The sequence below is a fragment of the Lampetra fluviatilis genome, chromosome 6, assembly GCF_964198595.1.
Source record: "Lampetra fluviatilis chromosome 6, kcLamFluv1.1, whole genome shotgun sequence".
NCBI classification, from domain to species: domain Eukaryota; kingdom Metazoa; phylum Chordata; class Hyperoartia; order Petromyzontiformes; family Petromyzontidae; genus Lampetra; species Lampetra fluviatilis.
In genome coordinates this window covers 2,618,314-2,630,913 of record NC_136280.1, presented here as the reverse complement: position 1 = coordinate 2,630,913, position 12,600 = coordinate 2,618,314, and the positions used below count along the sequence as shown (strand labels likewise).

The window sequence follows — 12,600 nt, the reverse complement described above, 5'->3', positions numbered from 1 at the left end:
AGACAAAGGCGGCCGGGCGTGGCGCAGACCACACCGCGGTTGGCCTTTGCAGGTTCTCGCATTCAGCCCTTGCCCCCCAAAATTCCGCACAGCGACGGGGGATGGGAGGGGTGTTTGTCTTTCTGTGCAGTGTTTGTTTTTGTGCGCGTGCGTGTATCTCAGCTCTGACCTTCTTCCTTCAAGCCCCCCACGTTCACTCCCCCGTGTGATCTAGCCCCCCCCTCCCACCGCTCCCCCTCTACCCCCCCCCTCCCGGTAGTCTTGAGTGGTGGACGCATCCACCGGCCGATCGCTGGGACTGCCACCTACGACGACGCTCCCCGCTCCCTCTGAATTAATCCATCGGTCGCGCCTCTTCCCTTCCCTCTTACCCCCCCACCACCACCCACTTCCACCCCCCCCCCCCCCCCCCCCAATGATTAAACCTTTAACCCCAACCGACACTGAACCCCCGGTCCCTTCAGAGTCCCGCGGAGGCCCGGGCGAAACCCTGTGACCCTGTCTCTCTGCACGCCTGCCCGCAGACGTTCATGTCCAGCCATGGCGTTCTCTTCCCGATTCGCCTTCTGGGAGCAAAAGGGGAGTGAAGCGCCGCTCGTGAGTTGTCCCGCGAGCCCATCCCCCCCCCCCCCCCGTTGTATCCCTCCGCGCATTATTTTTTTTGTCATTTACGCGTTTTATTGCTCTCGCTGGTTTTGGTTTTTGTTGTTGTTGTTGTTGTCGTCGTCGTCGGCCGCCGTGTTTATTTCTCGCCGCGTCACGCGGGGGGAGGGGGCGGTGGGGGGAAACCAACCACCCCCCCCTCCCCGCAAAATAAACGCGAGGGGTTTATTTATTATATATTTCTTAGCGCTTGCCAAAAAGAAAATAAAAAAAAACACCACCGCCCTGTATGTAACCCGCTCACCGTTAAAAGGTCGCGTCGCAATATTTCAAACGCTCGGTCCGCCCCGCGATGGCCGTTGAGGCCACGGTTATTGCGCCGTCTCGAAAGCTGCGGCGTTTGGGGGGTGGGGGGTGTCGTGGCGGACGGGAGGGGGGGGGGCTGGCGAGATGACACCGCTGGGATTTGCGTCTCCGCGTAGAAATACAGACGCACGGAGAGGAGGGGGCCGGGCGTCTTTTTTTCACATATTTCAAGGTGTAAGTGCATTTTTTTTTTAAACGCGTCTGCCCACGGAAAATGCCACAGCCTGACCTTAGGCGGGCTCCCACAATTCACCTGCGCACTATTTTCTCATTCCATATTCCCACTCGTGATTGTGTTTTCGGAGCCGTATTATATTTGGCCGAAGGTTACCGGTGGGTGTTGGGGTTTGTTTTTTCTCTTCCTCTCTCTCTCGAGCGGATATGAAAATTAATGTCACGATGAATGGTGGTTACTTTTCAATAGCTGCTGCATTAGAAGTTTTATATTTATTTTATTTTCCACATGTAAATGCAACAACGACAAAAAGTCAAAATATTTTTCGGTGGTATTTTTCCACAATGAGATTTTCATAAAAATGCAGCAGCAGCAGCATTCCCAAAGTCGAATTTTTCCGCAAAGAATAATAAACATGCTCGACTGTTATTCATCGTCGTTTTCATTCGGCGCGGCACTTTAATAAACAGCAGCTCCATGAGAGGGGACTCATTTAAAAGCCTCTGTCGTTACGCGGCGATCACATTTCTGAACGCAAAACGCTCCCCCGCATTTTAAGCAGGCGAGAGCCGATCCACGACACCCAGTCGCTTACTGGAGAGAGAGAGAGAGAAAGAGAGAGAAAGAGAGCTGGACATTTAACGCAATGAGTGTATTTACGTGGCTGGCGATCGCATTTAAAATTAGAATCTGGTGAGTAATGCGTGCGTCTGTGCGTGTGCACGCGCACCCTCTATTTTTGCAAACTGGCTCCCCAGTGCCACGAAGTCAAAAAAAAACTAAAACTCGCACGGGTCACAGCGATGCCAATTTGCTTTGAGCAGCGGGGCCGTAGACCGTTGTTTGCGCTTCCGTTGGGCGGTGGAGAAGTTTGGCGGCGGCGTTGGGTGCCCGTGCGTGGGTCGCCGAGGGAGGAGGTCTATTTGGGCGTTTGGAGCGGTGGACACGTTTGGACATTTGGGTGACGTGGCTTTAGGGTGTTCACGCCATTGGTAGGTGGTGCATTCGGACCACGGGGGAACGGTGAAGCGTTGCGGGGGGGGGGGGGGGTGGCGGCGGGTGGTGCGGTGAGAAATGTGGGGGGTTAGGGTGGTGCGCTGGTGGTGGTGGTGCAGGTTGTGGCTTGGGTGGTGCGGTGGAAGTTTGGCGGTGAGGCGGCGGGTGCCCCCTGCGAGTGCCGTGACAGCTCGTGATGAATCGGACGGCAGCTGCTGCTGCAGCAGCGCTGCCTGCACCACCCCGAACCGCGCGGCCGCAGGGAGTGACAGCTGCGGCATGGAGTCGGCGTCGATGAGTGACGATCTATTTTTACGCCCGCCGCTCCTCCGCGCTTCGGAGCCGCGACCACCGTAGCGCCGGCTATGGCCGACAGGTCGCCAGCCCGTTCACGGGGCGGCGCTCGCCGCTAATGCGGCAACTCACGCGCACTTGTTAGCAGCGGGCCCCTTAATGTCCTCGGATTCCGACGGCGGTCATTAGATTTACGCGCGCGAGCGGGAACCGACGGTAAATACATGAGCATTCACCGGCACGGGGCTGGGCGCCGGGAGAAGGTTGCCCGTTTAGTGAACTAAGCAGCGGGGGGGAGTGGCAGTGAGCGCGAGAGATTGGGAGAATTTGAGGGGGGCGGGGAGGGTTGGCGGGGGCCAGGGGGGGGGGGCAGGGGAGAGGTGGCCCAGCAAAGAGTTGGGGAGGGGCACCACGTAAGGTGGCTCAGAGGGGGGGCAGAAAAACCCACCGGCTCTGTGGGTGGCATGAGACTGTAAGAGCCGACCTCGCAGGTCATGAGGGGTCGACCATCCACTTGCCACGTGACCTGGCAGAAGGAAGGAAGCGGTGGCGATGAGGCGTGTGTGAGGCAGCCTCAACGGAGCAGTCGGCCACGACCTTTGTAAACTTGAACGCAAACGGCTCTCAAGTCAGGCGTCGTGGAGGTGGGGTGGGAATTGTTGTTTATTAGTGGGGGTCACAGGCCCACTCAGGCCTACCCCCTCTGCCCCCCTCAGTTGTAACTAGTGGTCACCGGTTGGGCGGGTGGTGGTGAGGCACGTGTAGATTTTGTGCGTGCGTGCATGCGTGGAAAGGTCCACGGCTGTGCCGGCGGTGTCCGTTTCTCCGGGCCGGGCCCTCAGAGAGATAATCTGGCCTGCCTTGTGACCGTCGGCCAATCAGGTTAAGGACGAGGAGAGCAGCCCGCTGGCGCTGAAGCAGCCGGCCGCCGTCACCGCCGCCACCGCCACGAGCATTCCCAACGGAGCCGGATTCATAAAGAAGGCCGTCAGGAGCAAAGAGGAGCAGATGAAGTTGGAACAGCCGGTAACGCACGCCGCCCCGCGGCAAACGCGGGCCCGAGGAAGCCCGGCCAGTGGCGGACGCCGTAGGCTAACGTCAACGCTCTGGGTCGCGCGTTCCTCCAGCACGAGCTCCGGGTCGCGCTCGTGCTGAAGTCTTAAAGAAATCAACATCTCCGTTTCTCCAACATCGAGTCCTGTGCACCGGTGGAATGTTTTAATCGTTTTTTTGGTTTCACTTTTTTGCTGCGAGTAGAAACTTTTCCTTTCGATCGACAGCGTTCGTCGTGCGTAGCCCATCGGTTTCGTTTCGTATATATACACACACACGTACGCACACATCTAGTTAACTTGTTGTCGTTTGCGTGCGTGTTTGTTTATTTTGTTTGGCGCGCAAGTCATCGCCGGTCTCTCAGCCGCCGTCGCCGGGGTGGAGGCCGCCATCGCGGGTGCTGTCCCCTTCGCTGCAGCCGCCCTTCGTCATGAACGGCGGCTCCAACCGCGTGCGCAAGATCTCTCAGGGCAGCGCGGACGGCCCGCCGGGGATTTATTCCAACGGGCAGCCCGGCTCCCACATCGGCTCCCCGCCGCCTGGCCTCACGTCACCCACAGACAACTCCGCCACCACCGCTGACGACCCGGGGTTGCGCAGCGTGGTGAAGAAGAAAGTGATCAAGGTGGTCCGGCGCGTTGTGCGGAAGCCGCGGTCTCCCGACGCCGAGATGCAGGACGGCGGAAAGCCCGACGCTCCGAGCGGCGCACCGGCGATCGGCAAAGATGCCGGATTAACGGCGCTACCGCCGCCGCCACCGCCGCCCAGCTGCAACACCGCCGTTGGGAGATCACCCGCGGCGTCGATGGCGGTGGAGGTCACCAAATCGGCAGAGCGACCGCCCAGGTCGGACGGGCTCGCGGCAAAGCACGGCCCGGTGGCACCGGCGGCACCGGCGGCACCGGCGGCAACGGCGGCACCGGCGTCCGTGGTGAACGGGAAGCCGGACGCCATCTCCGAGGGCCTGGCCAGCCTCATGTCGCGCGCCAAGACCAAGGAGCCGCGTCTGAGGGTGCGGCGAGTGGTGGAGCGGAGGGGGGAGGAGGCGGCGACGGCCGTGGCACCGTCGCCGTCGCCGCAACCGCCCGGCGAGGAGGGCAAGGCGGAGGTGGCACCGTCACGGCCGTGGGGGGCGGTGTCTTCCATCGACGAGGCGGTGCAGGTAGAACGAACGTTACGGGAATGGGGAGGCTGCGAGTCGCCGTTGTGGTGTTGTTGTTGTGTTTGTTAATTGTGTGGCTGCTCAAGCCGCCCCCCCCCCCCCCGTTCTGTTGGTTATCAATGCATCGGTGCTACTCGCTAGCAGCACTTGCCACAAGAGTGTGTGAAGGCTATACGGGGAGGGGGGGGCGGGAGGGAACTTTGTCTGTATGCGCCTGCTTGGGGTGGTGATTTATTTTGGGGCCGGGGCAGCTGGAGGAGCCGTCTCTCCGCTGAGGTTCGGGGGTTGGGGGTTTGGATCCGCACCCCGAGCCTGGACGATGTTTGTCACGGACACCGTCAGACGCGAGCTCGCTTCTCGCACCTGTTTCAAATGATTAGGCGGTTCACAGCCCTTTGACATCCCGGAGAAAGCGGTAACAGCAGAGTGCGGACTGATCTCTGTCTGTTCCTTCTGCATGGGATAGAGCGTTGCCCCCCCCCAACCTCCCCCTTCGCATGCGTGCGTTTTCTCCGGGCGCTCCAGTTTGCTTCCAAATTTGTCTCAGCAACTCACTATTTGATGAATAGAGGAATTCAGATCTTGGGCAATTGTTGGTATGATATACTTTTTATTTCCACCCTTCAAGGACACGTGGTGTGATTGACAAAATTGCACATTTTTTGGGTTTTCCCTGCATGTGGAGTAGGACCGTGGCCTCGGGTTGTTAGGGGGTCCGTCGCCTCGGGCAAGGAAATTACGCCGGTCGTACCTCGCCAACCCCGCAGGGACGCCGATTTCTCTCACGGCTCTCTCACGGCCGTGTCGCGCTTGCGCCCCCACGGTGGTTACAGTGCCGCCACACGCCCCGCGGATCTTTCTGTTCCGCGTTTTAACTCCGACGTTGCATTTTGGAGTTATTTCCCATCTTCAAGCTCCGTCAGTCGGCTCCCGCTGCGCCGACCTAGGTCGTGCATCAATCCGCTGCTGGATGATCAGAATCTGAATCTTTATTTATACTGGGGGAATCCGATGAGCTGTAAAGTTATCTTTTCACAGGTGTCCAGTTAGGATGGGGCTCCTCTCCACACACCGTGCAGGCAGCGAGGGTTTGTTTTGACCATACTTCACCTCGCCGGTTGGTGAAGGTGGCGGGGTGGGGCAATGGAGTTTGCTGGACCGTCCCCTACTGCCCACGAACAGCTACTGCACCTGCGTTGTGCGCACCGCTGGTCGCCTGTCCGTCAAGTACTGTCCAGGCGCAGGCCGGCTTCTCAGTGGCGGCATGATTCGATGAGATCGTCGGTTCGTTATCTCAATGGCTTCCCATGCCGTGAAGGAGAGTCCGCGATCGTGAACTTCAACGACGACAATGACGACGATGCTACGACTCGCGGGGCGTCCGAGGGAGAGCGGTAAACCCCGTAAGTGCCGCGCCGCCGGTTGTGAAGCCGCTGCCGTTGTTGCCGCAGGGGGACCGGCGCGACGTGTCCGACAGCCAAGATGCGGTGATTTGCAACGTCCCCACCACGTTGGTCGCCATGGAGCCCGTTAGGCAAGAGGTGAGGTCATCCAAAACGGAGTGGCCGCCGCCGGCCTTATTCAAGCAGATAGAAAAAAATGTAATAATAAAAATAATGTTGTAAAAGATGAGACCGTGGAAAAAAAGCAATTTGATTCTGACACAGTAATATAGAGTGTAATTGGAAATAATGTTTTTGCGCTGTGTGTCGCATTAGATGACTTTTCCCCTTCCCACGCAAGAGAATAAACCTGCGTCTGAAGCGCCCAAGGTTAGTGGGGAATGTTTTTTTTTGCTCTTAATAACTCTTCATTTTGTCATAAAGTAAACAGTTAATTTGTTTTATCTTCTTGCACCAGATGCTAGTAATGGTCCGAGCCATTTATTATTTTTATTATTTTTTCTTCACGTTTTATTTTTTCCAGATGAGTGACTTTAATAAGAAAACCGAAAGCGTGCTCTCTGTAATTGTCGGCTTTAGGTGGAGCTCGAGCCGGTGCTCGCCATTACCGAGCAACCAACGCCCTCCCATGAGCCCTTGCAGCAGCCGCCACTGCCACCGCCGTCACCGCAGCCAGAGAAGATGGAGGCCAAGGCTTCACCTGAACTGGTATGGCGCCGCGGCGAATGGCCGTGACACCTAAAATCCCAGCACCGCCACGACCGCCACCACCACCGCCACCACCACTACCGCCACCGCCGCCACCACCGCCACCTCCACCGCCACCACCACCACCGCCACCACCGCCACGACCGCCACCACCACGCCGTTCTCCCTGACCGTGCACACTCCATGATTCTGCCCCCTTCCGCGCGATTGGTCGCCTTGTCACGTGATGGTACTGGTGCTGCCCCCCTGTACGATCACTTGGCACCGTATAATTTGACATCGCTGTCACGTGACGCCAGTGCTGCCCCATGCGTGATGATGTGATCTTTATTCTTGTGTTTGATCACCTAGTCACGTGACACTAGTGCTGCCCCCCCCTCCCCCCATACAATTACCTGATCACGTGACAACGTTGACTTCACGCATGTGACCACCTCGTGGCCACAGAGGGTGAGACCTAGAGGCAGATTCAGTCTCATTTGCAAGAGTGACCTGAGGCGTACGTCTGCCAATTGAGGAATATTGTGGATAATTTTCAAATTTGGCAAATGTGGACGCTGGCCCCCGCGTGCAATGACCCACTCTCACGTCTGCAAGTGGCAAAATGCATTACCGCTAGTCCACGTCGAACACTCGATATCAGTCGGTAGTGCCGACGAGATGGTAGGAGCGGTCTTCCGGAGGCCCTAGCACCAGACGGGACGGCGACGACACCATTCTGGGCGACGTGGCGTCAGCGGCGGGGGCGCCGCGTGGTTTTGATATCTCCTGACCCTCGCGTGATCTCTCCGCACAGCCCAGAACCGAGGAGGAGCAGCAGCAGCAGCAGCAGGGCTTCTATGCGTGGTTCGAGGCCGAGAAGGTTTGGCTGGTGCGGAAGGACGGCTTCGTGGCCGGTGAGAGGACATCGAGGGTGCACGTCACACCACTACTCGCGGCTCCACGGCTCTCCGTGTCCAAATCTCCCTCCCCGGCCGTCCGCGCTTTGCCTCCGCGTAGAGGTGGTAGCAGCGGAGGCTGGCGAGGGCTCTTAACGGGGGATTAGGCCCCCCGCGATCAACTCTCTTGGCCGGCCGCGGCATTCAAACACGGCGGCCCCGTGCCATTAAATCTCTGGAAGCCGGATTCGGCGATAGAGCGTGAGCTCACCGCTTTCGGAGTCAGCGGTTGACCGACGTGGTGTTGGGCTCCAACGAGCTTTGTTAGTGGCAACCTCGCGCACCTCAAATTTTTGACGGTATTAAAACAAAAAAATGCATAATATAGTATTTCTTTGGTTAGATCGCGTAAATATATAAATGTGTTGTTAAAACCCGCCACAACCCGATATAGCCAACTAGTAAGGGTTGTCACATAAACAGAACGTGGCCAATTCGTCACTAGTATGGCACACCGGTGTGTTGGAGAGCCAAGCCACAACATTTACAATCTGAGCGCGACGTTTCGCCAGTAATTACAACTACGCGATCTAACCCAAACAAAAACCTCTATTACGGATGAGATTGGTCGCGAAAGCCTACGTGTTAAACTAAAAAAAATGCAAACAACATGATTGGTTTTAAGAATGTTCTCACAACACAGCCCCTATCATTTCGATGGCTCCTGCGACGGGCCGCCACCCGTCACCTACCGTTGCCATGGAGAGACGCTCATCATTTCGTGGCAATCAAAACGTCTCGATTTGAAATCTCAGAGATGGAATCTGGCCAAATAAAGTGAAAAAAAAGCAAATTATCGCAGGAATTGTTGGTGACCTGACCGTGACCATGAAACTCACATGAGCGCCTAGTTTAACGAGAGGTATGTCATCTATATATTTTTTTAAGGATCCACGTTTTTCGTAATATTCTTGGCATTTGCTAAGAAGCTGCTGTCGCCTGTGGGCGTGATTGACTGGCGACCGAAATTCATGAAATATGTGGCTCTGCCGCCAAACCCACGTCAAAGAAGGTCAACATTTCAGAGGCGTGCCTCTCCTTCGGTAGCACTCGCAGACTCACCGATGTGGTGATGTTGGTTTCACGGACATTACGGGAGCTGACAGCCCCCTTATTCCATGCTCGGGGAAAATGCGTCACCGCTTCCCTCCGACCGTCCGTCTGAGTTCCCGTCACGCGTTCTCGCGAATATAACACTAAGCTCTCGCGGAAAACCATCGGCTGCCAAAATAAAACCCCGTGACAAGCTTTGCCCCATCAGCAACAAGCTCGGCAAACTAAATACTTTTTTAAAAAAGTGTGTGCATGAGACAGAAACCCCTCCCCTTAATGTTGTGCTGTTAACAGCGCGACAATAATCATTATAATAATCATTATTTAAACGTGCCGCACTGTATACGCCCGGCGTATATGGAGAGAGAGAGAGAGCGACTCAAATGCTCGAGGAGGCTGTGAGGTGGCGATACCAATAATTGCCCAAGGTCTGCACTCCTCTATATATTAAGGTATTCCCCCCCCAATCAAGAGTATTTACATGTGTGCCAGGAAACCGGAGCACCCAGAGACAAGCCACGCGTGCGCGCGAGACGGGGGGGGGGGGGGGTTGGGGGGGGGTGAACACTCTTTCCCCCGTACAGGTGGAACAGATTTTGTCGTGCCGTATGCACCCTGCAGGCCGGGTTAAAGCGACAGCTTGTGCGGAGATCCACTGACCCTCACTGTAGCCGCAGCGCTGGATCTCAGAAGCACGCGCGTAAGAGCGGAGTAGTGGCTCTGTCAGCTTCTATACATCGTCATTATCAGCCGTGGTCACACCAAAGCTTGTTATGACTGTAAGTACCGTAAGGATCGGGGGGGGGGGGTGCAGAGAATCAGTTCGGTGATCGTTGCCAACGGAGCAGTCTCCTTCCCTCCTCCCATCCGTCCCTCTTTCCAAAAACAATGTCAAGACGAGTAAAGTAAAAAAATGAAATTACGTGCAGAAAAAATAAACTTCATCGTCTTCCTTTGGCGAGTACCGTTCTGTTTACTTTCCGCGATTTATTTTTATTCCCCCCACCACCGCCCCCCCCCCAAACAAAAGAAAGGAGATTGCATCCATCGCCTCGGCTCAGACCGCCTCTCGCCCCCAATAAATATTGAATGCCTTCTTCCAAACCGATTTATATTTTTATTATAATAAAACACTTAAAAATTTACATCGGCCGCGGAATCCTGCAAACCCGTAGATTAGAGCTGCCTGGCAGGCGATCAGAAGGTTCCGCTCTATGCAAAAGGAGACCCCCCCCCCACCACCACCACCGAACAAGAGGCTTAATAACAGGTGGGCCGAGGAGGAAGAGGAGGAAAAATACCGCCCCAGGGAAGCTGTCAGCTCCCGAGGACACGCGCCGAATACTACTTGGCAGCGGGGCGCCGCCGTGCGGGGCTTAACTCGTAGCGATTAGAGCTGGCGCTGAGGGTTAAGGTTATGGAATGTCACGGGAGAGAGAATTAGCGCTAAGAGTGGTTCGGGTGGGGGGGGCTATTGTCACACGGGTCGCGGGTTGAGAGGTAAGCACCCGGTCGGGCCTTGCGGGGCGGGGCATGAGCGATGCGTTCGTCTGGAGGTGGTGGAGGGAAAACCCGGAGGACCCGGCGAGAAATCGACGCGGCCACGGGGAGAGAGACACGCAGACTCCAAATATACAGCAGGCGTCAGGGTCGGGATCGAACCCACGACCACCTGTAGATCAGGCGAGGTAGTTAACATCTCGCCACCGCACTTGCCAGTGGTGGCAGTGACCAAGCTGTGTGTTTGTTGATGTGTGGCCCTAAGGTATTTAGAAGTTTTACCCCCCCCCCCACCACCCTAATGGGTAAGTTTCTCCCCAACAACACATGGCAGGACAGTGCAATGTAGAGGCAATATACTGGGTGGAGTGGTGGCACTGTGGTTAGCGCGCTGTAACCCGAGTTCGTTTCCCGGTGATGGTGAACATTTACCAGAGATTGATAAACCTGAACCGGTTCCTGGGCTTCCCAACCACTCCCCCCACTGCCCAGTGGGTGGACAGCACGCTGTACGCTCACTGTCTTTCCACTCGATGATCGACCCGATGGAGTTGCCGACTGCATCTCTTCGCGTGCGTCTGCAGCGACGGAGCTGAAGCCCGACGTTGGGACTCCGGAAATGCCGGCGCGGAGACTCAGACTCAAGATGGAGGAGCGGGGGACCATCGTGGATGTGGATGAGGAAGAGGTGGAGAAGGTAAGGCCCCTCCCTCCGCCTCCTTCCTACTCCTTCCTCCTGTCTTCACTCATTCTTCTTTTTCTACCTCCACCCCTCTTCTACTCATCATCCTCCTCCTCCTCTCTTACCGCCTCCTCTTCCCTGCGATGCCACCGTGGCATGTCACAGCGTGGGCGTTCGCTGGCTTTTAATTCATTTGCCGCCTTGTTTACCAATCAGTTTGTCGCCGGATGACCTTCGCCGTTCTGCAGTCACGATTGAGATTTGGCCCCAGCTCACGGCTCACGGTTCGGAGGAGGACGCAGCCCACAACACGTGACGGCTCTTGTCTTGTAGCTGCACCCCGGGCCTGTCGATCCGAGAGGCTGTCAATACAAGCTCGGAGCAACGCAAACGAGAGTAAAAATGTAAAAAGTACTTTAAAGTTGGCAGCATTCTTGCGACGCCCGCACCACAATGCCGCGCACAGCACGGTGCCCTCGTGCGCGTTCCATCCTTGGGCTGCCGTTCCTTCATCGGTCGAAATTTTTTGTTGTGCCAAAATCTCATGAAAAAAGACGAGAACGAGCGATCGGTTCAATTTCCCCTGCCACGGCGACGGAAAACTCTCCTCCGCCACCTCCGATCCCGCGCGCCACTCCCAATTTATTTTAAGCGCGGTAATCTCAGGTTTATTTCTAGCACCACGGCCACTGGGCCCTCTCCCCCCGCCCACCGCCCCCCCCCCCACCCCCCACCGGCCCACCCTCCCCGTGCGGCTCCTTGGCCATCATCACCTGAGCAGGTGGCAGCAGGGGAGGGGAGGAGAAGAGAACGACTCTCCGCTCACACACTCACCAACCGCTCGACCCCCTCTGCTCTCAACTTGTAGCCCCCCCCCCCGTCCCCCCCCCACCGGACCCCCCCTCCTTCCCCCCCACCTTTCCCCCTTGTTTGTTAATCGCAACTTCTCGGCCGGCCGCACAAGGGACATGGAATTAACGGAGCCATTCCTGAACGCTGAGCAAGAGTCACGCGAGGTTTTTTGGGTTCTGTTAAACGCCCCTGCGAGCTGATTGGTCTCCAGTCTGTGACCTTTGCCCCCCCCCCCCCTCGCTGTGACCCTTCCTCAAGCGAGCGCAGCGCGACGGTAAAATCACTTTCCGTTATTTTCCGGCCAAATTTACTAATTGACACCGTCTGCCAAATAGCGCCGGGGCCCGCTCAGGATCGTGGGATTCCAGAGCCCAGTATCACCCGGGGCAGGGTTGTAATGATTTTAGGGCCCGAGCGTTATATTTATTGTAGGTCATGGTCTATCAACTGCTGGATACAGGCCTCTCCCCCCACCCTTCCTCCCCCCTTCCCTCTCCCCCCCCTCCCCGCCCACCACACCGTCCGCACCCCGCAGGCCAACCCGGCGGAGTTGGAGCAGGCGGAGCAGCTGGCGTCGCTGCTCTTCCTCAACGAGTCGTCGCTGCTGCACACGCTGCGCTCGCGGCTCTCGCACGCCAAGCCCTACACGTACGCCGGCGCGCACCTGCTGGCGCTCGCTCCAGCCCGCGGGGCGCCGCTGCACACCGACGAGGTACGGGGGGGATTGGGGGGGGGTTAGGGGGCGTCGGGATGGTGGGACGCTTCCAGACGGACACCCACACCATGTCCTTCTACGGCTTAAGAGGCAGACAATT

At 57.1% G+C, this 12,600-nt stretch overlaps 1 protein-coding gene across 1 annotated transcript in view; it reads left to right on the top strand.

Moving 5' to 3' along the window:
• The first annotated feature begins 455 nt into the window (after positions 1-455).
• The window catches only part of LOC144932947 (unconventional myosin-XVIIIa-like), a 75,867-nt gene continuing 63,722 nt past the window's right edge, over positions 456-12,600 (top strand). The window contains exons 1-9 of the mRNA XM_078857347.1: positions 456-597; positions 3,317-3,460; positions 3,834-4,649; positions 6,101-6,190; positions 6,368-6,421; positions 6,632-6,760; positions 7,557-7,656; positions 10,836-10,948; positions 12,321-12,497. Of these exons, the coding sequence (XP_078713473.1) occupies positions 541-597; positions 3,317-3,460; positions 3,834-4,649; positions 6,101-6,190; positions 6,368-6,421; positions 6,632-6,760; positions 7,557-7,656; positions 10,836-10,948; positions 12,321-12,497 (1,680 nt within the window). The 5' untranslated portion in view covers positions 456-540. The remainder of the gene's footprint in view (positions 598-3,316; positions 3,461-3,833; positions 4,650-6,100; positions 6,191-6,367; positions 6,422-6,631; positions 6,761-7,556; positions 7,657-10,835; positions 10,949-12,320; positions 12,498-12,600) is intronic.